Source organism: Vanellus vanellus, assembly GCF_965231255.1.
Source record: "Vanellus vanellus genome assembly, chromosome: Z".
In the NCBI taxonomy this organism is placed as follows: domain Eukaryota; kingdom Metazoa; phylum Chordata; class Aves; order Charadriiformes; family Charadriidae; genus Vanellus; species Vanellus vanellus.
The window spans coordinates 67,288,340-67,313,141 of NC_138908.1; the positions used below are offsets into that span (position 1 = coordinate 67,288,340).

General features: G+C 38.5%; 1 protein-coding gene across 7 annotated transcripts in view; it reads left to right on the forward strand.

Moving 5' to 3' along the window:
• PDE4D (phosphodiesterase 4D) overlaps positions 1–24,802 on the forward strand; it is a gene marked incomplete at its 5' end in the record, with an annotated part of 552,125 nt that overhangs the window by 434,836 nt on the left and 92,487 nt on the right. For all 7 annotated transcript variants that reach the window (XM_082497090.1, XM_082497088.1, XM_082497089.1 and 4 more), the window contains 3 exons: positions 7,161–7,197; positions 12,201–12,274; positions 13,509–13,558. In XM_082497090.1, coding sequence (XP_082353216.1) covers positions 7,161–7,197; positions 12,201–12,274; positions 13,509–13,558 — 161 coding nt within the window. The remainder of the gene's footprint in view (positions 1–7,160; positions 7,198–12,200; positions 12,275–13,508; positions 13,559–24,802) is intronic.

Here is a 24,802-nt window from a genome sequence, read left to right on the forward strand (position 1 = left end):
CGTGGGAGACAGAAGAAGGCTGATAGTGTTCCTATAGCATATTAAATGGAATGCAGAAAAACAGTAGTACTTCCCATTCTTTGAGTTAGTCAGCTGATTCTGATTCCAGCCCATCCAGCAATCCTGAATGTAGCTTCTGGGTTCAGCGGGTCTTGGTTGAGGTCACCATCACTGAGACATAGTTAGCTGCCCTTGCCACCCAAGAAAGTCCCTTGTTTCTAGTCTGCTCAAAAGTGCAGACACTGTGACATGGTGCTGGTAATGCAGATGGGTACACAGGTAACCAGATAATACTTCCTGATACTGGCTGGATTAAATCTCAGAATTCTGATTTAAAAACACCTTAGTATTCACTATTCCTTTCGAGTCCGTTAGTCTTTAATGGATATGATCATTCTGTCTTTCCAAGTCCTGAGAGAGCTCCTCACCTTGGGTGCTAATGCAATTCAAATGAAAGTGAGATTGTAGTGGGTGACCTCACACTGATGACTTCTACAGAGCAGACTCCAAGTATTCAAAGGGTTCTTTCAAACCTAATAGAGTATATCTTCAGGATGTGAGATGCTAAAAAGGTGGCATGAAATAATAAAGTACTTTCTTGTACAAAATATCCATTATACCTGGAAAGCTCCAGGTTAAGTTAGTACGTGGTATATCTTGGTGTGTATTAGCCATGTGTAATAATCCACATTTGTTTTGAGCTTTCTTTTGGATCTCTGATCATAAGACAGCCAAGTAGTGTTTTCTTCAACATGTCATAGTAGAGTAACTTGATTTGTGTTCCATATGAAGTTAATCAGGGTGTTTGGAAACACTTGTATCTGCAGTATTTGCTGGTGATATTTATGCTGGAGAAATGGTTTTTCCCCTTGGTATGTCTTCCTAAGTCTAACTTGGTGAGTTAGATAGTCCAAGGAGAACTACTTTGACCAACGCTTCTTTTGGCTGGGATAATGCACTTCTCAGGAACTGTGGCTTTTCTGAGCCAGTCCTCTTCCATCTGGTTAAGCTCAATTGAAATTAAGTAGATTGAACTCTCCAGAAGTCCCAATATTACAGCAGTACTTTTGACTAATTAGGGCAAGCTCTGTTGCTGTATTAGAAAGAAGTATCATGAGGACAGAACTGCACGGTGTTATAGAAAAATGTGGTGTTCAGAAACACTCAAACAATAGCTGACAAGAGCCTGCTTCATTCGGGGTCTAATTTCTGACTACTGTGTGATAGAACAAGTGGTTTCAAGTACCTCTTCATAAAAATCCTTTAAGGTACATGTTCCCAGAAATAAAGGAAAGCTCTGGGAAAAACAACCCCCTCCTCCGTAGCTCATGACTCCATCAACAATTTCAATTGCTTGCTCTCTCAAACCTAAATTGCAACCTGCTCACAGTGTCACAGTCTTTAGCCCCTGACTTAGATGCCTGTTCATTTCCCAAATGGTGCTCAGCCTTTCAGTGAGATGCAAATCACTGACAGCCCACTGACTGTCTGGGAAAACTGTTTCTGTCCCACTCCATAATGTAGGCATAACATTGAGAGGTGCCTCTTGTCCCCAGTCAGCCTTAGCTTTTGGAACCAGGCCCGGGTTATCTCATATTAGGACGAGAAAATTGTTTTCAAAGTTTTTAGAAATTGAGATGACGTGACTTAAGCACTATTCCTGCAGAGTAAACTAACTTGGAGCACTGCAATTTCTGACTCCGCAAAATCAGTATTACAAAACAACCCATTTGGATTCTCCAAACGCAGATGATGATAAAGTGCAAGGTGTTGCACTGGAGCAGGCAGCCACCCATTCTGCTCACTGCCCTTAGAGCACAGTTTCTGCCAGCGAGTATCATTACATGATGTTCCCATTACTGTGTCAGAGTGCAATCTAGAGTCAGATTTCATCCCAGCTAAACTCTGAATCTGAGCAACGCGGATATTTTCAGCATACCTAATTCATATGTTTCTTGTGTGTTTATTTGGCTTCACCCATAAAATGTTATTGGGGCAGAAAAAAAAAAGTAATCCTAGGAATTAGGATAAACAATCACCTTACTCTCTGTTCTCCACTTGTGGTTTTGCACATGGTTTATTTGTGTTCCAGCATATGTGCAAGGAAAACAAGAATGTCTCATCTAAGCTGTATTTATAGCATGTTATTGAACAGTAAGTCTGAATCAGCCTTGTATACAAAAATGAGTGGATGTCATGTTTAATCCAAATTTAGATGTTTACACCGAAAAAGGAGGCTGCAATAGATTTTCTGGTTCAAATAGAAGACTACTTTCATGTTGATCTTCTTTCCGATCTTGTACATTGTGTGTAGACAGTATGGATTTTCCCTTGCTTTTATGTTTGCTATGTTTCTATAAAAAAATGCTCCAAAACAACTGTGTAAAAATTAAGTCCATTCTTGTGACAATGTGACAAAAGCCTTAGTTATAGCTGTGGAGCACAGTGCAGGAATTCCAGACAGCCACTGTCCTCTAGGGCTTTTCCAAAGTCTGTTGGCAGCCTTATTCTTTTAAATAGGCTATGTCCCAAGTTTGCAGCCAGAGAATCCAACACAGACTATGCCAGTTGGATTTAAAGCCTGACTGGCATCCTCAACCGGTACTTATCCTGGGGAGATAAGTGAGTTTTTCATTCAAATGTGGCAAACCGGTATGATCGTGCTTTAAATTGAAACAAAGCATCGACATTCTTTCCACCAGTCATAATTTATGCTATAAGAATTGTATCAAGATTAACCAAGAATTTTATTTTGACCACATCTTGTCTATGAAAAGGTATGTGTCAATTTGGTGTAAATGTGTTTCGTACATTTTCCCCCCTCTATTTAAACAGAGCTCTTATTTATCCTCTTTATGTCTCCCATCGGCAACACATCAGTCCTCAAGATCATTCACTTGGTAGTCTTCACGCGTGTCTAGAAAGTCTTAATATGAGTTCACTATGGCCTTTACACAGATAAACCTTATTCAGGAGCTTCTCTGTGAAGTTCCACACTGGCAAATGCAGACTCACATTTCTGGTGGTCTTTAAGGTTGGGACTCACTTTTCCTTAATGGATATCTTGACTTTTTTCTGTCCACATTAAAAAAAAACACCCTCTCTTTTTTAACTGTATCCTAGCAGGTCTGCAGAATGTCTCTCTAGCTACTCCTCTTATTAGATGATTATATTAAATTATCCCAACTTAATTAAGAAATAAAGGTTATGCAGTCCCTCTTGTCTATTCTTGTGTTAATCTTCCTGCCTGCTTCTCTGTCTGTCCATGCATGCATCTCTAAGTTCCTTTTTAGTGCGGACAAAGTTAATTACTGTCCTGTAATTGGGATAGAAGAGACAAATTAATGCCAATCTTGAGGAAAGGAAGCAAAATTTTTATACTTTTTATTTGGCAACAGTCAGCTGAACATGTTCATCTAACTTCTGATTTAACATAGCACTTTTATCTCTTCTCCAGGGTGGGGACCGTCACAGGTTATATGGGGTGAGTTCAAGTATGTCCCGTAGGAAAGGTTAGGAAGGAAAACCCAGAAAATTTGCAGAAGGCCAGGCTTCATTGCTTTAACATGGTAAATAACTTGCAATGTGTTACATAATCTGTGATCTGCTAATGGAAATCTGGCCTGTGTTTTATGTAGTAGCAATTCATCTGATGTGGACTGTTGTGTGCTTTAGTAGTCTTTTTTGGTGGTGGTGGACTTGGTAATTTTAAATTTGGGGGCTCTGTGAAAATTATTCTGCTTTGAAATCTGTCTTTCCTTTGAAAAATGAACGTGTGAATAAGTATGCCGGGCGTTCTAGTTAACGGAGTCCAACACTGATGTGCACAATTTCTTCTAACCTTAAAGGTTAACAGCTCTGTCTATATTTAGAAGCTTGTGATATATTACACAGGGTTTACACAACAGCTCTGTCTATATTTAGAAGCTTGTGATATATTACACAGGGTTTACACGCCCTGTTGCTGCTTCTGTATATAGATGTGTGGTACTATCCTGTCCAGAATCCAGACAGAATCATCTCTCAACTTCCGTATCATCTGAAAACAGCAGGACACTCATACATTGTAGTGTTTACTACACCGCAGTACACTGTGGATCAATAGCACTTGGACTGAATCATACCTTCTTGCTCTTCTGTACAAAAAACCCCACAGCTGCTTTAGATATGTCTGCTCCCTTTTTGAGCACTCTCACTTTTTCCAAATTTCCTGACCCAGCGTGGATTAAAGATTACTCACCACACTATGCAATTGCTTTTTTGTCCAAGTGGGTCAGGTGCATGCTGAACTGCTTTGCGAAAGCTGTGGATATCTGTACTTTCAGTGTCGTGCTTTCACCAAAATAATGATAATTTCTGTAATTGTTGCTCTTGGCACAAGGGGCATTTGAAAAGTGAAAATTAAATCCCAGGTTGATTTCAATGCATTAAATTAATATTTAATAATGCCTCCTCTGAAAAATAAGCTACAGTATTTTATCAGTGTTTTCCAATGAAATGCAGTCCAGCAAGAGCTCAAGTAGAATGAAGCTTGAAAATTAGAGCAGCAGGGTCATGCTATTTTAGAGAAAAGAAAACACACCTCTAGGGCAGAAAGCCCAGAAACATGTATTTGTTGCCTTTTAGAAGTGCCTCAGCATTCAAGGAGTGGCAAACAGGGGCACTGAATGGAAAGAGCAAGAAAGTACCACCTCCAGTAAGGAAGCCCACAAGAGATGGTGAAAAGAAGGACCAGCCTATTTTCAGAGTTTTCCCACTATGTACTGACAGTTCATAACTATGTCGTAGCAGTTGCCTGGGAATTTGAAGCACTCCTAAACATTTTGTGCATTTGTATCATAAGCTGAGCATTCACAGTGTTTGCCACTGACAGATGCTTGTGATGCTAGAAAGAACTAGCTCTGCTCTACCTGGCTTATTTACAGGTAGGAACAATTTAATGTTTTTGTTCTTTGTCCAGTCCTGCTGCTACTTGTAAAACTTTTCATCCCCAGGATTCCATGCCTTTATCATTTCCAAATGTGGGAATTAGACTAGATCAGTAAAAAATGGGTTTACGTGTTTATTTTAGGTACAGTTTCTGTGCAGAATTTGATCGCTTAAAAGAATCCCACACTCATTTCTAAGAATTTGCTCAACCCTTTGTTTGCTTTTGCCTAAACAACCTCAGTAACAGATAAAGTGGGCAGGTGTGAGGAAGACTGGCAAATAATTTACTTGAGGCTTCAGGCTCTTCCATCTTTGCAGAAGTCATTCAGATGACTAACACAGGATTCCTTGCTCTACACAGCTGTGCCTCTTTAAAGTGTCAAAACAGAAAAGAAAATGGGTAGCTATACGCAAATAGTAAAAATGTTCTTTATAAAAGGGAAGAAATGAACAGATTGTAGAGGAACAGGTAAGCCAGCTGTCACACAGCAGATAATACAATTTCACAGAATTTGAAGACAAAGAGCATATTTTTTCTGGAAGTGAGGTACCGTACATATTCACACTATGGCTGTTTAAGTGGAGAACAGGAGAGAAAAGAAAAAGATGTATTTGGCTTGTCTTCTGTTGAAGCTTTTGTTTAGTTGTGTAACTCAGTAAGCAATCCTGATCAGAAATTATAATCTAGGGCATTTCCTGAAGTTTTCATGACCCAATGAAAACATGAAGAAGCATGAAACTCAGCTGGTCATTAACTCCCCTGTTAATTCCCTGGACTCGTTCATGATGCCTATAATAACTCTTTGGATTTGGCTTTATTGGGTGATTAAAGCTTCTGAGTTACTCCCATGGTACCATGTTTCTTCTGATTTGGTTTGAGGATCAGGCTCCCATGCTTTCCAGTCAGGCTGGGGCTCTGGTTTCACCTGAAGCAACCATTCCTGCAAAGACGTTGTTAAAAGTGCAGGCTTCTTGCACAGGGTCTGTAAAAATCCATTTCTCTATTTCAACTAACAGAAATAAAAGAGGTGGTAATAAAAACAGCTACATAGATATTAAGCGTTATGATAATTTTTAATATTGGGGAGTTTAGTTTTGTTCTTATAGGCTCTCTGGTTGTGCTTACTGCTTTTTTATTAGGTTCTTGTAATACCTGCAAAAACATTACTGTCTTGAGGACAGTGTATGAGAATGATGTTGTAGCAACTCAAACACAAATCAAATTTCTCCATTTATAAGAAAGCCTTTTTCTGATTAGGTTTTGATGGACTTGAAATCTGTTATATACTCGGTTTTTATGCTTAAACTCAAATAACATTAAAATAGCACCAAAGCAGTGGTAATTTCTGCTGAAATCTGCAACTTGTAATTCATCACGATGAATTCACTGCAGGGAAATACAGGAGAATTAAAAATGGAGTCCTATTGTATTTTTGTCTTTGGAAAATTTCTTTTCATCTTGATTGCTTCCATATACTGGATACGATCACTGAAAACTCCAAGTTTTCCCTGTCTCCGTGGTCCCCTGGAGAGGTCTGACTCCATATCGTCAGTGCTACTGATGCTACTCTTAAGCTCAACAGCCCTTCATCCTACTTGCATTTACAAGACTATGTGTTTTGGAAACCGTTTCAAGTGGCAGCTTTCGATGCTGAAGCGAAGGAACCCCTCTTTCCATTCCTCCCTTCTCCCCTACAGTGCGTCATCCCGGCACCTTGCCCATACGTCACCCCGTGGCGTGGGTGAGGTTGCCACAGCAACAGCACACACATGGTCACACCCCCTATAGCTACAGAGGTGTGAGTCAGTTTGAAAGTTTTACCAGGTTTTTATTCGTCTGCGATGCACTGCCCAGCCATCTGCAATTACTCGCCCGTCCAGCGCTCACAAGCCTGCTGGTAACCCTTAATGGGGTCGCTTTCGGTATTTTCACTTTCTTCCTTTGGGGTGAAATCTCTGCAGATCAGTCCTGGGCAGTCGGTTACCCGCCCAACCTGCAGCACAGAAACGGGACGGTTCATCAGCCATCCCATAGACATGCCAGGCAGTTGGGCAATAACTAAGTTGATATTTACTTTTCAAAGGATGTGTAAAGCAGCAGTAGTGAGTAACTGCTGAAGAATAAAACTGGAGTGACCTACAGTGCATTGTAAAACCTGATTTTCTTTCTGTTAAAGCAGCGAGATAAGTTTTCAGTAATACCTAACTTACAACTCTGCTCATTTTTTCAGACATGGAGATGACTTGATTGTGACACCATTTGCTCAGGTAGGCACAATTTTGCCATATTTCTCACATGATCTTGCAATTTAAACGCCAAATGGCCAAACCAATTGTTTTCTGTTGTTTATATTATGTAAGGTATATTGCTTGAAACTGGAAAAAACTGTCTAAACGTACAGTCATAAACCACCCACTCTGTTATCTGTCTCTCTCTTTTTTAATGCTTTTTGATTATCTGAAAAGTTGGAGTGCAACAACACAATAAACACCTTTGACTGATCTCTTCAAATACTGTAGCAGACGGTCATGATGAAGACAAACCTGTGCTCTCTGTTATTCTCCTGCTTTTTATAATTACAATTTCTCCTTTTGAACATCCTTTATACATTCAATACAAGGTAACTTCTAGATGCAAGATAAGTTTTACCCAGAATACTTACATTCCTTTACAAAAACATCTCTATTTGTTTGATTTTTCATTTCAGATTCCGTTTTATAAAGTATCAGCTCAAAAATCTGTATAATTTAGATTGAAACTCCACATTTTTTAGCAATAGAGCTGTCCTGTCATGTATGAAAAGTTAACATTGATATTCCCTGAACTCATGATGATAGGTTTTACCCTGTAATAGATAGGAACGAAAGTTAATTCAGCATAACTACAGAGGGGGAAAATATATCTGGAACTCATATGTGATTGAAGGGGAATGGAGAAAGTAAGGTTGAGTCACACAGCAGTCTCAAATAAGAAGAAACTGTCCAGCTTCAGTCTGAACATGCAGGTTGCTTTGGTCTAACAATCAGCTGTTGAAACAATTAATATTAATTTAATAGGTTATTATGTATTTAATTATAATGTAAACAGATACAGTGTTTATAAGACACCGGCTGATCAAATCCTTAATATGAAGAATAGCTTCATCTTTTATTAGTAGAGAAAAGATTAAGCCAGAGCCTTTTCTGAGAATTCTTTAAGATCTCCTAAATGGTAAATATACTTCAACAATAATGGAAGAGAAGAAATTACAGGAAAAATGAGAGAAAAAAAAAAGTAAAACCACTTATGGTTTTAGTTCCTCAAGAAACCCTTAACTCTTGAGCACAGAAAAATAACAAATTGTATGGTGGTCAAGCAATCCAATAATATTTACTATAGATGAGTCCATGTTCATTGTCATCTGAATTTTTATTATAAATTATGCCACATAGATAAGACAGGCTATAATATGCCTAGAAAAACAGCAAATATTACACCCTATTTGTGCATATTTTCTTCCCTGGGACAAAACGCCTTACTTGTTTTAAGGGCAGTTTCGTATTCTTGTTGGCATTGATGAACATGCTTCAGCAATTAGAGCAGGAGCAGCTGAATGTTATTGCTACTTGCACCAAGGTGCCATAATTGATTATTTGAGAGCTTTTAGTATTTCAGTGCAAAATCCTGTTAGCAGTGGTTTAAATCAACCTGTTTTCCTTTGCATTGAACAGGAGAAAGAGCACTCACAGAGTTACCACCTATCGCATTCCCTGACACAGGGGAAATTGAGATGCAGTTGAGAGACCATGTCTAATAGAGGGGAAGTGGCATCTGATTAGACCCTTAGGAAAAACATAGCCCTTATCTGAAAGTGATTTGAATATGCAAATCTTACGCTTATAGACTGCATTGGCAGCGAAGCACGGAGCCTGCCCCTCTGAGTTGTGTTAGCAGTATTAGGACCTCACTCAGGACTTCAGAAATTGGATCCCAGGTGCCAGTACAATGTCTACACATTGTACAAACCACCCGTTTAATACCTTCCTAGAGCAGTATTTCATCATGTACATGCTTTTTTTGTGTGTGTTGCAAACAACCAAAGCACCGTATAAATCCATTTGGGGCTTCCTAGTGGTGGTAGATCATGGCATGTGGAACACGTGTTCCAGTTATTTCAAACCATCCGTATTTTCTTCACTTGATCAGAAGGCTTCTTTCATCTGATCATGAGCCACCTGGTGGTAATAGTTCCAATTTTAGCATTTCAGTTTCTACTCAGCTCATCACCATGGTAGTGCAGCTGCATTTGTTAACTGGAGGCAGAGTGACATGCTGTGTCCCCCACGTAGAATCTGGCCCTAGGACAAGATAATTTACTATTTTTACCAGAATGGAATTTTTAAAGCTAAAATTACAAAATCTATCACAAGGATATTATTAGTTGCACTTCCCTTTATTGTAATATACAGCAACTGCTGTAATTTAATTATTGGTAGAGTTTTGCTTTTCAAAATAAAATCATTAGCGTGATCTGAAATTTGAGGACCAACTCTGTAGTTTTTTTATCATCAAAAAAAAGTTTGATTTTTTTAATTCACTTGCAACTGTTTATATATAACTTGATATTGAAAATAATATTATTTACTTAAGGATTAAATGTAAAGAGGTTTGCAGGTGACTGGCTGCTTTTTGCTCACAAATCTAACACTAGAAACGTTAAGCACAAGTGGAACCTCTGTGGACAGAGAAACTGTCACTTAAAGCCGATTATAATAAAAAATTGAAACATTATTTTATGTACTTGTAATAGACTTATAAATATTAATGCCTTTATACAATAAATTGAGTTGTTTAGCTCCACTGTAACCGATGGCCAAAGTTTTTGTTGTCACTTTTATATTCATTGCTATGTATGTGGGGACACCTTGCATTTGCAGAAACTGTCAAAATATGTGCATGTATGCTAAAGCAGCTGGGATGCTGGGCAGGTGCTGGACGTTTCATTCCTGGAGCTACGAAACAGTTATCCTACCTGCCAGAAGACTAAACAGAAGGACTTACAAACCAAACGGTCAAGTCTCTGTTTTCTGAAAAAGGAGAGATTCATAATATCTGAGACGGTGGAAAAATTTCGTCAATGTGCATGGTGGTGGGCACAGTAGAAAGACTCCCTCACAGCTCTTGAGAGACCTGAGCATGGGTCCAGCAAAGCTCATTAGCCTCCACTTGTAACTGGCCCTGAGCAACCGTGCAGCACTACGCACTTCTTTCCCCAGCACCCCAGGTGCTAAATGTCCTGTTATTTCAGATCCATGTTTTCATGATGTATTTTCAGATCCGTATAAGTTCATGTTTTCATGTGGCATCATGCCCAGCCTACTAACCTTTCTGAAACTCAGCCCCGTGCAGCAGGTACAGAGTCATTCATTGCAGTCCAGCAGAGACAGAGCTAATAAGCATGGCTGTACCTGTGATCACCCAGTAAGGAGTCACTTAGCTACCCTTGTACATGCTCCCAAATCTCAGTGCACCTGAATATGCAGCCAATTTGCGTCCAACAGGGCTTATTGAGTAGGAACTTGCAGACAGGAAAACCAACTACATTTTTTCATGGCTTCAGACAGCTCTGGGAGCCACATAGATACGTTTCTCTGATAATATAAGACATACAAGCTGTCTCAGCATCCTGGCACACATAAACTGAACCCAGGCAGATTGACAAAGAGGACTGAAAATGGACCGCAGTCACTAGAATGTGTGTCTTACCTTAATAGGCCCATTTTTTTCCATTTATGTTTTCCTTCTCCTTCCACCTTCAATTTGTCCTTTCCTTTTACAATGGTTTCATACTTCAGCAGTTTTTATTTGCATTTTGTGTATTCATTTTTGTATTTGTGGACTCCAAGATCTTCTTTCCCCTTCTGCTTAGTTCATGGCTGACTTCCATCTGTGTATATCCAACATCTATACACAACATTTGTTAGTGTTACTGCACCCCGATCGTGCAAATTTTATGGCATATATAATTATTTTTATTCGGTGCTGAATATAAAATATGTAAGTTTGCCTCCTGGTCTTTGGAAAGGAAAACATAATGAAATAATACTGTCTAATTAGGCAACAAATGCATTTTTATTTTTATTATCTTAACTCATTTGGGAATTACCTACAATAGCTTGAACACTGCCAGTCATTATTCTCTCCTGCATATTTTCTGTCTGTTACAAGCTTTCACTAAATCCTTCTTTTATCTTCAGCCTCCTACCCCCTTCCTACCTCATGTATAAACTTAAGGGGCCATGAGAAGAGGGTTGTATCCCCCTCAACTCAGACCTCTGGAACCCAAATTCCCATTCCCGCCTTTGTTATTCCTAGAACGGGTTCACCAGGGAACCAGCCCAGTCTGGGCTGAGAAACAACAACGGGCAACTCTGGCAAAGACACACCAGTGATTAGTGTTGCTGCCTCCTCCCATTCCCAGTCTGGTTCCAAACAACTCATGGTGCCTCTCTGACATCAGCTGAACTGCCTCTCCCTAGTCAAGAGAGGTGCATCTTACTATCCCTACATGGTGCAAAATTTGTTGCATTTACCCAACTGCCTTCAGAAAAGAGTGCCCACGTCACTTACAACGAGGAGACACTCCTGTACTGCCTCCGCTAGCTGCTGTCTTGCATGAAATTCAGTTCCGAAAGGAAGTACTTCATTTCTGTCGTCTTTCACCGCGTGCAAAGCTCGTAAGAGCCTGCAGACATTTCCCACCTGCTCAGGTTATGCCTTGCTCTTACTCTAGCCTTCCGCACTGTCCCCAAACCTACTGCACCCCTTAAAGGAGCCACTTTTATTTTTCCTGGCAGTCTAGACAATCTCATTCCCTTTGTCCTTTGAGGTTTGTGGGGGCTGAACTGAAAATGGAAAATTCTGTAATCATTTCTTATGCATGAAGTATTAGGCTTGAATGGGCTATTATCTTTCAAACACGAATGCTTTTATGGTCATTTTAGAGAACTAAGTAGTATTCTGTGAAAAACTTTCCTCCTTTTCAAGTAAGTCTGTCTTTAAACAAATAATGAGTTGTTTATGAGGAAAAAAAAAAAAAGAAATAAACTATTGCCCTTGTATTACAGACATGTTGTTAAGTAATGGTCAAAGACTTCAGACAAACTAACCCAGGAAACCTTTCACAGTTGATTCGCAATGTCCATTCCTTTTTGTTTCAGCATAGTGGAGTGGAGATAAATCAGTCTCACCTGTGCAGAAATTTAGACTGAAACCATTTTGTCTGTTCCAGGTGCTGGCCAGCCTGCGTACTGTACGGAATAACTTTGCTGCATTAACCAATTTACAAGACCGGGCACCCAGCAAGTGAGTGTAAATTTTTGGCCACTGAACTTTTTTCAGTGATACTTTTAAAATGTAAACTAAGAATAACAATCAGATGTTACCAATTTCAGTCTGTGTCACCAAACCTGCGTGAAGCGTGGTGAGTAATGAGTTTATTAATCCCTTGAAGTCGCTATATTTAATAGCTGAGACAACAAACCCCTTGCCTATTAATTGCTCTTGCATTGCTGTCCTTGCATAAACTTGGAGTGTTTTTGTGCAATTTATATGATTTTCAATAAATTAGTCATATGTCAAAGATCATTCAAAGATGATCATTCAGGCAGAGCCTGAGTCTTGCAAATGAACCAAAGTGAGCAGACAGCTACACTCATTGTGAGCTACTTGCATGATCTGAACCTAGAACTCTGCCTAACTCATCCAAGATAACGATATCCCACTTATCCACATGAGTTCATGGTTATAAAAGGGACATTATAAATACGATCTTTCTCCAGTCGTGTTACAGCGTCACAGTTAACATTAACGTTAGCTACACTGGCCAATTTTGTAGTGGAGTCATTTCCCTCACCCAACGTATGCGTCTCTAGAACTTAGAAGTAGCGTTCCAAAGGCAGCTGCCTACCATTGCTTATGCAGTGCCACAAAAAGATGTTTCCAGCCCCCTTGGTTGGAATATGTGGACCCTATGTGACCCCTGCTTGCCAACATTCACACATCCATATGCTGCTGTGTCAGACCAGCAACTTCTAGTTTTCTTCAAAAGGAAAAGCAGTCCACTGAGCTGTTTGCTCTAAAGATTATTGTGAAAGGTATAGAGAATGTAATGTGTGAAATGTATATGCAACATAATAGACTGAAAAATCATTAAAAAGAAAAAAAAAGTATTTCAGGTCAGAGAACGTGGCCAGCGCAAGCCATGTTAGAATAATAATAACTATGTATACAAACCAAACTTCAAGCTAGGTGTAACCTCTAGGTATGATTAGGCAGGTTTTTAATGAACTTGTAAATTCCTAAAATATTCCTCTCTTGGAGTTCCCAGTCTGTAGAGAGGTTTCAGGGTCAGTTGTGAATTCCCCTCTACAATAGAAAGAAATATCTGTTCTAAATGAACTTTTTCTTCGGCAATGCCAGAGTGTTCCAGCCCCAGATAACTTCCCAGGGAAATGTATTTTCTATTATATTGTTCAAGGATTCAAGTCATCTGTGAGTTTATCAGGCTCATACCTTTTTTTCCTTTTCTTTTAAACAGACGATCACCAATGTGTAACCAACCATCTATTAACAAAGCAACTATAACAGGTAAGAGTAATTAATATGACTAAAAATTATCTGTGAAAACATCATGGGTTTCTAAATTTACTATTTATTTATAAAAAGTCTCACTGAAAACTGCATTTTATAATAACCTTATATTGTTTCATATCCTTAAATCTGTTTCATTAAGGAGGATTTGAGTCACGTGATGACTCAAATTGATGACTTTAAGTGTTGTATCATGTTAGCTTTCTTATTTTAATTTAAGTTCTTTCCCAAATTGTGGCTTTTTCTTATATACCCGTGTGTGCCCATGTCATGATTATCCTCATTAGTAACTTCTTGCAATAAAGTGCTTTAGAAAGAACAGGTATGAGGAATGCATCTATCTTTTTGGGACATGGAGTTCTGTAGTTGTACTGAGACAAAGCCAACTCATTACAAGCCCTTAGGCAGTAAGGAGAAATTTTCAAAACTGACTTTTCTGATTTACAATGGTAAATTCTATTTCTATAACATTTGAAGGTATGTAAGAGAAAAATAATTCCTTTGTAAACGACACTATTATTTCTAAAGAAACATTAACTTGAAAAAAGGACTGGCGTTGTAAATGACTTTTGAACACTTTTGAAAATTTTATGCTGTGACACTTTTGGGTATTATTATTATGGCAACTTGGTCTTGGACATCTTTATGGGAACACACCTTATTTGACCTCATGTTGTTTACATCATGTTAATCCATGTGTTCTTACATTGTGTAATTTTCCAGGTAGTTACATTCTCTATAGCGTGTTGGCAGAATGAAAGAGTATTTGCTTTGCCTCTTGATCAAAGTATACAGACATTTACTAAACAGACAATTTAGCATTTAAACTGAAAACTTAACATTTCCAGGATTTTCAGAATAGCTCTTGTCTTTTTAAGTGTATAATAGGCTTGTAACTCAAGAAAGAAACAGTACTTCAGCTATTTTGAGGAGAAGTGCGGCTTTGTCGTGTTCAATAGTTTCTGGAATGTATTAACATTGTTGTTTTTTTTCATTTAGCCTCACACAATATCTATATTTACCTCCAAAAGACCCAGTCTTGTCAGTTCTGTATAATTTTATTGTTCTAGGAACTCATCAAGTATTCTGAGCATTTGTGTCTAGGGCTCTTGAGGGAACAAAGGGTTAAATCTTTAAATCTATTCTATAAACAGAAAAGCACCCTTAGTTAAGAACGTTCTGCAATCTTACTTAAATCCGTGGTAATTAAATAAATAGGGAGAGGAGACAGATAAATGCTTACTGATGATATAATGCAATTATAATCATAACTCTTTGTTAATGTATTCCTTTAAGAGGTAATTTTGAGGGTCGGTTTTAAATTACACTCCATGAGACATTCCAGTTATTCATAGATGTTACACTTATTTTTATTGTGGGATTTGTCTCATACAATGCAGTCATCCAGAAGTCTGTTATCTTAACTGGAGATAGAGATACTGGAAAATAGGGCTTTTTCTTTGATTCCAGGGGACTAACTTTAGAAAGCCGTTAACAAGTAAAATCCTTGACAGTAAAACAAAATGTGATATCCAGAAGAGAAGATATCCATACATGCGAACACCCAGCGAGCCTACCTTATGTGCTCTCCCACAGTTTTTTGCCTGAGGTCAGCTTCTTCTCTCCCGCAGGAGAAGATGCTCGGACAGCAGGACCTAAGACATACTTTGCCAGAAGTTACTGCTGTTCTTTTTAAATTCCCCCTGACCTGAAGGTTTCCATTCAGTTAATCCCCAGAGTGTACTCCGCATGTCAGAGGCAATAAATCATCCGAAGTTTTAATGATTAGAAGGAAGGTGGCGTAGTCAGTGCTGCAGCTAATCTAGAAAATGCTTCTGTGCCAAGAAATTTAAGGGAAGCAAAAGAAGGCAAAGAATAGTAAGGATAATTTAATCTAATTTGGTTTAATCTGATTTGTCAGAGATGCTGCTGGAATTGCTGTGCCCAAATTATGCATTGAACTGGGGCCTGTCTGCAGTGGATATAAGTGGCTAAAAGACTTTAATGAGACGGGAAAAATATTAAGCCACTATAAAGCATGAAAATGGCTACAATTCATTTGGACTGTTGAATGGGATTGAGGATGGATACTATTTTGCCTGAATGGGTTTGCTCGTTCTTAGTCATACACTGTTTTTTATATTGCCATAGCAACAAATGTCATGGCATAAGCACAGAAGTATGCATAGGTGCTTTCTTGCAACATATAAAATCCTAGTAAAACATGCTGCACTACAGCACTATGCCAAGGAGGAATATATATTACAAACACTTTTCCTGCTCTTCACAGAATAATTGAAAACCCTTTCAGATGCTATTTAACTTTTTAATTCTTCTGGGGAATGTTTGGAATGTAGCTTGTGTATATCCTTCCTGCTGAGAAATCCTCCTGGTCCTACTGTTCTCAGAGTTCATGTCATAGAGTATCCAGAGCAATGCACCAGGCAGGTAGAACCGCATCACATCATACACATGGCTCAGCTCGCAATCTCAGCAAGGACTGATCACCAGTGTAACAAACTAGGTGCCTGGAGAAGGCAGTGTCACTGAACTATGTCAATGCTAAACCAGAAACAGACACTTAAGATGGACAGTTTATGCTGCTAAGCTTCCTGGAGGAGAGTCGTTGACAAGACTCTAACTGAGGGGAGGGAAGAAAGCAAAAGTGTAGTGAAAGGAGACCACTGCAGAAGATACAGGGAAAATGATAAGAGAAAGATGAAAAGGGATTTGGTAGAGCAAAGTGACTAAAATAGCAAGAGCAATATTCTCCCATTTACTATTTTAAGAATTCACCCTGAGGCATAAATGTGGGGAAAAAAATGCATTAGCAAAAAGTAAGAAACTGGAATTGAAAAGTGAAGCAGCACAGGAATCCAATGTTCAAATTTTTAGAAGCAATATCAACCATGGTGACCTTAAAATTTGTAGTGATTTTTCAGTGTAAATATGTAGAAGTTGATGATAAAAATATGGTCTCTTCTATTCAATATATCCACATCAATCCCTTTTGGAAACTGTGTCAAAAGAAACTAATAATCACGAGTGGCATACCTGATCTTCAATATCAGCCAAGAATGCTATACCATGCTGAGTGTTCTTTTTGCAGACAAATTAGGGGGTAGGAGGTGGGAGCTTTTCATGTCACAACAGACTTCTGAGATGGCCCTTTTCTTACCTGCTTTAGACGCGTAGGATGTAGATATCTATTTTGTCGATGCTCTTTAGAGTCCCTTTACAGTCAGTGTGACTAGAGCAGGCACGCAAACTGACTTAGGTTAGGGGTCTTCTTTAAAGGGAGACTAATTGCTCCCTAAAAGTGTCATCTCTCTCCAGCAACGGAGACCAGCCTGGGATAACTCCCTATTTGCTGTAGCATTTCCATGTGCGGTGTTCCCTGCTTCAACCAGAAGAGGGGTTCCTCTCACTGTGAGTCACATTTTACAGGCAGTGATATGAATGGTGTTTCATTTCAAGTTGATATTAATTCTCCTAACACAACCAGTGAATTATAAATAACATTTCATTTAAAAAAAAAAATGAAACTAGCTGTTACTCAAGGATTGAGTTTGCATGTTCTAATTTTTAACTGATGAAAAAGTGAGCAGGCATTAGATAGCTTTTGTTTAATACAGTTCTAAAATTTGCATTTCTAAATCAAATAATTTGAATTAGGAAGGAACCATCTAAGGTCTGTCTTGATGTGTGTCAAATTTAAAATAGATAGGAGATCCCACAATTTCTCTGTCCACTAATGACAATTGGCAAACTCAGTCTGCCAGCTCCTTTTACGTGCAAAGATTCTGCATGCAGAAGGAGGTAAGTCTGCCCAAAACAATGAGTTTCTGAGGCCTAGAAATATTATCACAACTACTGATTAACTGGTAAGTCTTAGTTAACCTGAAATCACAGACACAGGTTCTGATTCATATATACACATACATTAGATAGACATAATACCTAATTTATAGTAATAGCTTTGAAGTGGACTTAACTGTAGGTTACATAACTTGGCCCTTTATATTATAAATGCAGTGCTAAAGGACCTTTAAGTGAAGACTTGTATATGTGACAAAAAAGTGAGTTAAATCATAATTGCAAAATTGCACTTTTTAGAAGTTATTCACACTTTATAATTTTACATCAAAAACTAACCCAAACCTGTTTCATCAGATAGAGGAAATATATCGAATTATTCAATAACAAGCTATCAAATACCTCTATATTTCACTTACTAAAACATAGGAAGCATGTGTCTTAGTGTCAGGAAGACCCCTTCAGATTTTGTCATGTATACAAAAAAGATTATGAGGTTACACATTATTTTGTACTTTAATTTGCTACTCCATGATTTCATTGCTTCTTATTGGACTTGAGTTACACCCTTTACATATATAGATTTGCATCTTAAATCCAGCAGAAATCAATATCCTGACAATTAAATGGAATTTCTTGCACGATTTTCATGGGCTTTGTCCAACACATTTCATGATTTGTATTGATTAGCTTCAGGCTTCCCAATTTAGTTTATGATTGTGAAATGGGATCTACCAATCTTTTGCTAGAGATTTCATTTTATTACATTGACAGTGTAATCAATCATTATTTAATAAATAAATAAATAAATAAATAAATAAATATTATGCTCCTGTCTTTTTAGTGTGATACACTTAAACAAATATCACTATGGTAAGCTAAACATCTGTATTCATACAGACTAAACTTCTAAATACAAGCAGCTGGACAAAACAAGAAAAAACAAAGGTTACGGATGAAAATCAGTAGGTCACATCTTATGGCATTGGGAACAATAGATTATTTTGAGTGTGTATACCTATATATAAATGTGTCTCACTCATACCAGTTCTGTAATGAAAAGATTTTATTGAATAACAGGATAGAATTAAAATAGAATAAATCCTTGTTCAATAAGAAGTAACATTCTTGATATGCTTTAAACTGTTCAAAAGTCCAGAAGGCAAAGTGTTACATACCCTGCTGACTCTTCCAGGGCCTGACTGGACTGTACAGTGTAGCACTGCATGGAGATGCCCTCAATAATCCAAATGGTGTTTATTCTTTCCTGTGTCTGGGATTCTGCCAGAGCACAGCAGGGAATAAAGTGGACAAAAAAAAAGCAAAAACGCATACCTCACAGAGGTTAATTCATGCAATACTGGGGTAATTGCCACTGGCTTGGGAGTGGCATTGAGGGGATCCTAATGCCTATGAAAACAGAGGCTTTAAAATACAGAATATTTCAGATTTTTAACAAAATAAACCTCATAATACAGTATCAGTGTCACATTTTAAAATGCTAAAGACCTTAGATTTTGTACCCAGATTTAGGCAGATATACAAAATACGCCCTATTCGAGACATAATTACTCCTCTAGATTTAGTCAGCAGGATTACGTTTATAATGAGAACTTCCTATTCTTACTTAATTTGCCCACTGAATATATTTTAATCTTATTACAGAGAAGTTTTCCTATGGTAAACTGCACTGCCAGACTTTTGGCAGAGGTGAGGTAAAATGTTCTGAAATCCTCACTCAAGTATATTGAGTAAAGGGTGCTTTCCTGAAGCACTGGTGAAACCTGAGACCCTGGTTTTAAAGGGGATGTTTTTGATAAAATAGCCTTTGTTCTTTGTACAGTATGCTGAAGATATGTAAATGTTCTGTTCTTTGTACTTTTTCTTAGACCTATACACCTATGGATATTTTGAACGAATTTAATTCATCTCAGACAGTTATTTTAATTTCAGGGTAAATACTGCAGATACTTATATTTTCAAGTGTGAATGTGATTTGCAGCATTTTCATATCTTTCAGTCTATGGTAAATGCCGTCTATTATTTCAGAAATTAGCAGATGTGTATCTGTAGACTCACGGCAGGTTATCAGTGTACATCACCAGTGGTGGAATTCAATCATTACAAGCGCTCTATAAGCACAAAAGTCACTGGCACACACATGCCAGTGCTCCTCAGTTTACTTCCTAGGGGAATATGATGCATTTCGGACCAGAATTCTTATCAAGAGTCAGTTAAATGTGTCCTTTTAGCTTCTGCAAATGCTTTTGAAATTCCCCCTTTATTTGAACTATGTGAAGACAGCCATATTCATTACAACTGTTTTCTGGTAGACCAAAAAAATAGCACATTATGGGTTTTGGTGTGGATTTTATGCTATGTGACGAGCAGTAGAAGAAGAGAGAGGAACTGACAAACTGAAAGAAAACTATGTGGAAGGTTATATATCTATATTAAGCTGTTCATATTAATGGAGTCCTGAAAATACCCATAGTATCCACAGTACATACATGTAAGTGCTACTTGTCACTGTCAATCAGATAGATAAATATTTATCATTTTGTTATTTCTATCCACCTCAACTCCTGCCTTTATAAACAAAAAGCCTTTTACCAACTCACATCCCATGCCTAATATTCTCTTTTATATTAAATCGAAGTACTTGACACAAAAAACATTGTAGAATTCAGAGCTGGCTTATTTATCCTGGTTTCTTGCATGGCTATTCATTTAATTATCTATGCAATCCTATTGCCCTTTCATGTATTCAACATCCTTTCAGAACTTAGCCATCCTCTATGAAGAAGTAATGCCTTTTCTAAATAAAATAAAATAAAATAAAATAAAATAAAATAAAATAAAATAAAATAAAATAAAATATTGTTGGTGTTACCTAGAACTCTGTATGGTATAGATCAATATGTAAGGACAATTCTTCTCTTCAGTTGTTGCTTTCTTTTGCTGCTGGTACTTCTGACAGCCTTTAAGCATCCGCAGTGGCATCAAGTTTTGAAACTCAGGCAATTTGAAACTATGGACAAAAATCCTAAGGAGAAGGAAACACATATTTGTTGTCAGAAAAAAATATATTTTATCATAACTTAAAACAATTAACACTGGTCTGATTAATCCACTATTTGGATTAATCAATCTAGATTTAGTATTAATGCATAAAATAAGAATGCAATCAGAAGATCAGTAGTCCTTTATATGGAATGGAGTTTCAAAAGGCTTTGTGAATTTTTCATGAAGTTGTTGTTATATAATACTGAATTTTATTTGTGGTCTGCATCCCTGTTCGGTTTTAGAGTTATGTAAGGTACTGATCTCAGGGCTTTACATCCTGAAAGGACAGCAGAAACAGATGGTTGAGATGGAAGGAGGATTAAAAACTAAATGACTGGTCTACATGGTGTACAGTGCCTTCGTGAATACGTTTATTCTGATGGGTGGCGATACTGCAATTGCTGGTAAAATCTAAGATACATCTGAACCTAGAAAGTATTCCATTCTATTGTCTTTTTAGATCAGAAACCAATTCACATTTATGTGATAAGCTCTACTATGAATGTATGTGTCAAGCTGCAGTTTGAGAAAATAAATTATACTGTTGGATATTTGGGATGATGCATTATGGACTGGCATTTTTTCCTTGTGCACTTCAGATAGCAGATAAAAAGAAAGAGATTTATATTGTGCAATCCAGACCGAATATAGATTTAGCTTCCAGTGAAATCCCTCTAGCTGGTTCATGTAGAATCATAGAATCATAGAATCAGTGAGGTTGGAAGGGACCTTTAAGATCATCAAGTCCAACCATTAACCTACCCTGATAAAAACACCACCACTCCTAAACCATGTCCCTAAGCACCTCATCTACCCTTTTCTTAAACACCTCCAGGGATGGCGAATCCACCACCTCTCTGGGCAGCTTATTCCAATGTTTAATAACCCTTTCAGTGAAAAAATGCTTCCTAATATCCAATCTAAACCTGCCCTGGCATAACTTGAACCCATTTCCTCTTGTCCTATCACTTGTCACCAGGGAGAAGAGGTCAGCTCCCATCTCTCTAAAACCTCCTTTCAGGTAGTTGTAGAGGGTGATAAGGTCTCCCCTCAGCCTCCTCTTCTCCAGGCTAAACAACCCCAGATCCCTCAGTCGTTCCTCATAAGGTTTGTCCTCCAGACCCTTCACCAGCTTTGTAGCCCTTCTCTGGACACGCTCCAACACCTCAATGTCCTTCTTGTAGTGAGGGGCCCAAAACTGAACACAGTACTCGAGGTGAGGCCTCACCAGTGCCGAGTACAGGGGGATGATTACTTCCCTAGTCCGGCTCACCACACTATTCCTGATGCAGGCCAGGATGGTGTTGGCCTTCTTGGCTGCCTGGGCACACTGCTGGCTCATGCTCAGCCGGCTGTCCACCAACACCCCCAGGTCCTTTTCTGCCAGGCAGCTTTCGAGCCACTCCGCCCCCAGCCTGTAGCGCTGCATGGGGTTGTTGTGACCCAAGTGCAGGACCCGACACTTGGCCTTGTTGAACCTCATACCATTGGCCTCAGCCCATCTGTCCAGCCTGTCCAGATCCCTCTGCAGAGCCAATCTACCCTCAAGCAGATCAACACGCCCCCCTAGTTTAGTGTCGTCTGCGAACTTACTGAGGGTGCATTCGATCCCCTCATCCAGATCATTGATAAAGATATTAAAGAGAACGGGCCCCAGCACCGATCCCTGTAGTTCAGTAACAATTAGCAATGAAGATCTCCTAGATGCTTTCAGCTATTCTATTTGCAAAATGAGCTCACAATTTTCTAACAAAAAATTTGAGTAAAGGATTGACAATCATCAGCTTCAGTGGAGTTGAACCAAACCCCCATCACTACTGTACAAAGTACTTTAAAGAGGCCTGTATATTGTTTTTTTACACTATCAATAATATTTTGCATAAATAAAACAGATTTGGAAAACAGCAGTATTTACATGAGCTGCTCATTTCAGTTAATCATTAAAGGCCTTATCTAGGTCATGATAGCTAAAAGGAGAGTTATCACATTTACAGCCTTATAATCCACAATAAAAACAAAATCATATTGCTTTGTGAGATACAGGGCACAAGTTACATTCAGACTGCAATTCATTCATACGTCTCCTGCCCATAGTAAATACCATATGCAGTGAACAGGCAGGAATCAGAGAGGCAGGAATCAGAGAGGCAGGAGTCTGCTCCCCACCCAAGCTTGCACAGTCACTTTGTCACCTGTGGGGGTGAACTAGCAGCTTCTTTCCTTTTACATACAGAGTTTGTGGGCATTTGGTATTCTTTTCTAACTGAATGAGAGATGCCAAATGAAAACTTTATGTAGTGCTCCTTTAAGTTCAGTGGGTTTGTTAAGCAGTGATTAATTTTCTTGAGGCAGAACAGCAGGAAGAGGTCTGATGTGGTTTTAGGCAACATAAGCTGTTTATGTATCATCTCACATTCAAGGAAGTGAATAAAACCTGGGTATAAAATAGAATAATCTCACATTTGATTACTGCACAGTACCGTAGAAAAATCTGAAAAAATGCAGGCTTTCTATACAGTGAAAGTATGAGAAATCTATCAGTTTTCAGTATCACCTAAGATGTTTTAACAATGACTTGCCCTGACTACACTAATTGCAAAATGGTGGTTTACATTATGTTACTTACAAATGCTAATTAACATGTGTTATGAAAAGATGCATTTTCTCCAATATTATACACAGCTTTTGTTTTGCACTTCAACACTGATACCTGATAGTGAAATGTGTAAGCTTTCATAAAACAGTAAGTTACTTAAGCAGAGAAGTACAATCTTATTTTAAAATATTCCTGGCAAGAATGTCCATGTAATCCATGTAATCAACAATTAGAAAATAACTGTAGTTGTTTTGCAGTATGTAGACACTTGGCCCTTGGCCCTTATGTATGATTTTTAATTTTTTAAAAGTGTGTTTCAGTGGAAACGTGTGGTTAGGTTATCAAGGTGCATAAAGACGAGAAGGCAGCATAGGTCTGACCTCTGCTTTTCAGCTTCATCCAGCACTTCAAGTTAATTTTCCTTAGGACTGCAGTGATTTCAAAATAGACTCACACATTTTGGAATTAGAATAGTGATCAATTTAAAAAGAAAACATGAAGCATTACCAATCTCCACATGGATAATTTGATATGCAACCCAATATAGATCTTCGCTTCTTACGTTGTAAATCATCTCATGTTTTGCTGCATCAGTATAAGTCCCTTAATCGCTATTTTACCCAAACTATCCATTTTACTGGAAAGACAGTCAGAATGACAAGCTTTGTGTGCTTCTTCTTCTCCTTGCAGCCTGGCTGTGTCACTTACGGTCACTGGTAGTTGAGAACTGTACGTGACCCCAGGCTGCGTTTACCGTATTAATAACAACAGCAGAACAACTGAAGAGAGTGAAAGGTGGTTTGGTTTGTGGGACTGAGATGAGAAGAATCAGAAAGAGACGTAGGACTCTTGTCTATGTCATTTTTCTCATTCCTGTTACAAATGCAGCTCGTTGGGTGATGAATATAGAAAATAAAACTGTGCAGATGTGGCTTCTGGTATGACAGTTGGATGCAGTCTGAGTGCACCTTCGTTTCACACTTCATCCAGCTTCTGACATATCTGATCAGTGATACATTATCTTCTGTCCAATTAAAAAGATAGATTCTTTTCCATTAACAGGTTACCAAGAAACTGGTCCACTAAAGCCTATTCACTTTACCAAGTATCCATTTAAAAATTAAGGGGTACATTGAGATCACCCATTAAAGTTCTGCTTTTATTATAAGCAGGCTCTTAAGTATGGAGCCTGAACAAAGCAGTGCATCAGAGCAGCCAGCAGCAAGGGTCAGGTGGAGACAAGCAAGAATAATAGCTCTTCTCATATGGACTTGGAAGTTCTACAGATCTCTCCACATAGTCTTTTGTCCATGCTCGGATAAAATGAACAAATTACCCTAGGACTCGTGCTCACTTTTTAGGACCTGCCCCTGGCACAACATCTTCTCCAGGAGTGACCTCATCACCAGACAACACGGACAGCCTCCCTTTTGCTCATTCTCTCTCTGACCTCATGCATTTTGCATTGCATTCTGCAGAGTGACTCATCTTCAGCTGGAAGGAGTAATTCCAGGTCCGGCACAGTTGGAAAATCAACTTGTGCCTACTGTACTTTCTCAGGAACTGGCATCAAAAAATTCAAGACTCAGAAATGCCTAAAACTCAGGCTTCTACTCTTAGGCCAGGAGTTCTAACACCTTTATGCAAAAAGACCTTTTTTTCCTATGTTAGGTGACACCTCAGAAGACCTTTGGTGCTGGCAATCAGGAAGTATGGAAATAACTGGTCAGCACGGAAGGTGGTGGGCACACCTTAGTCATGTC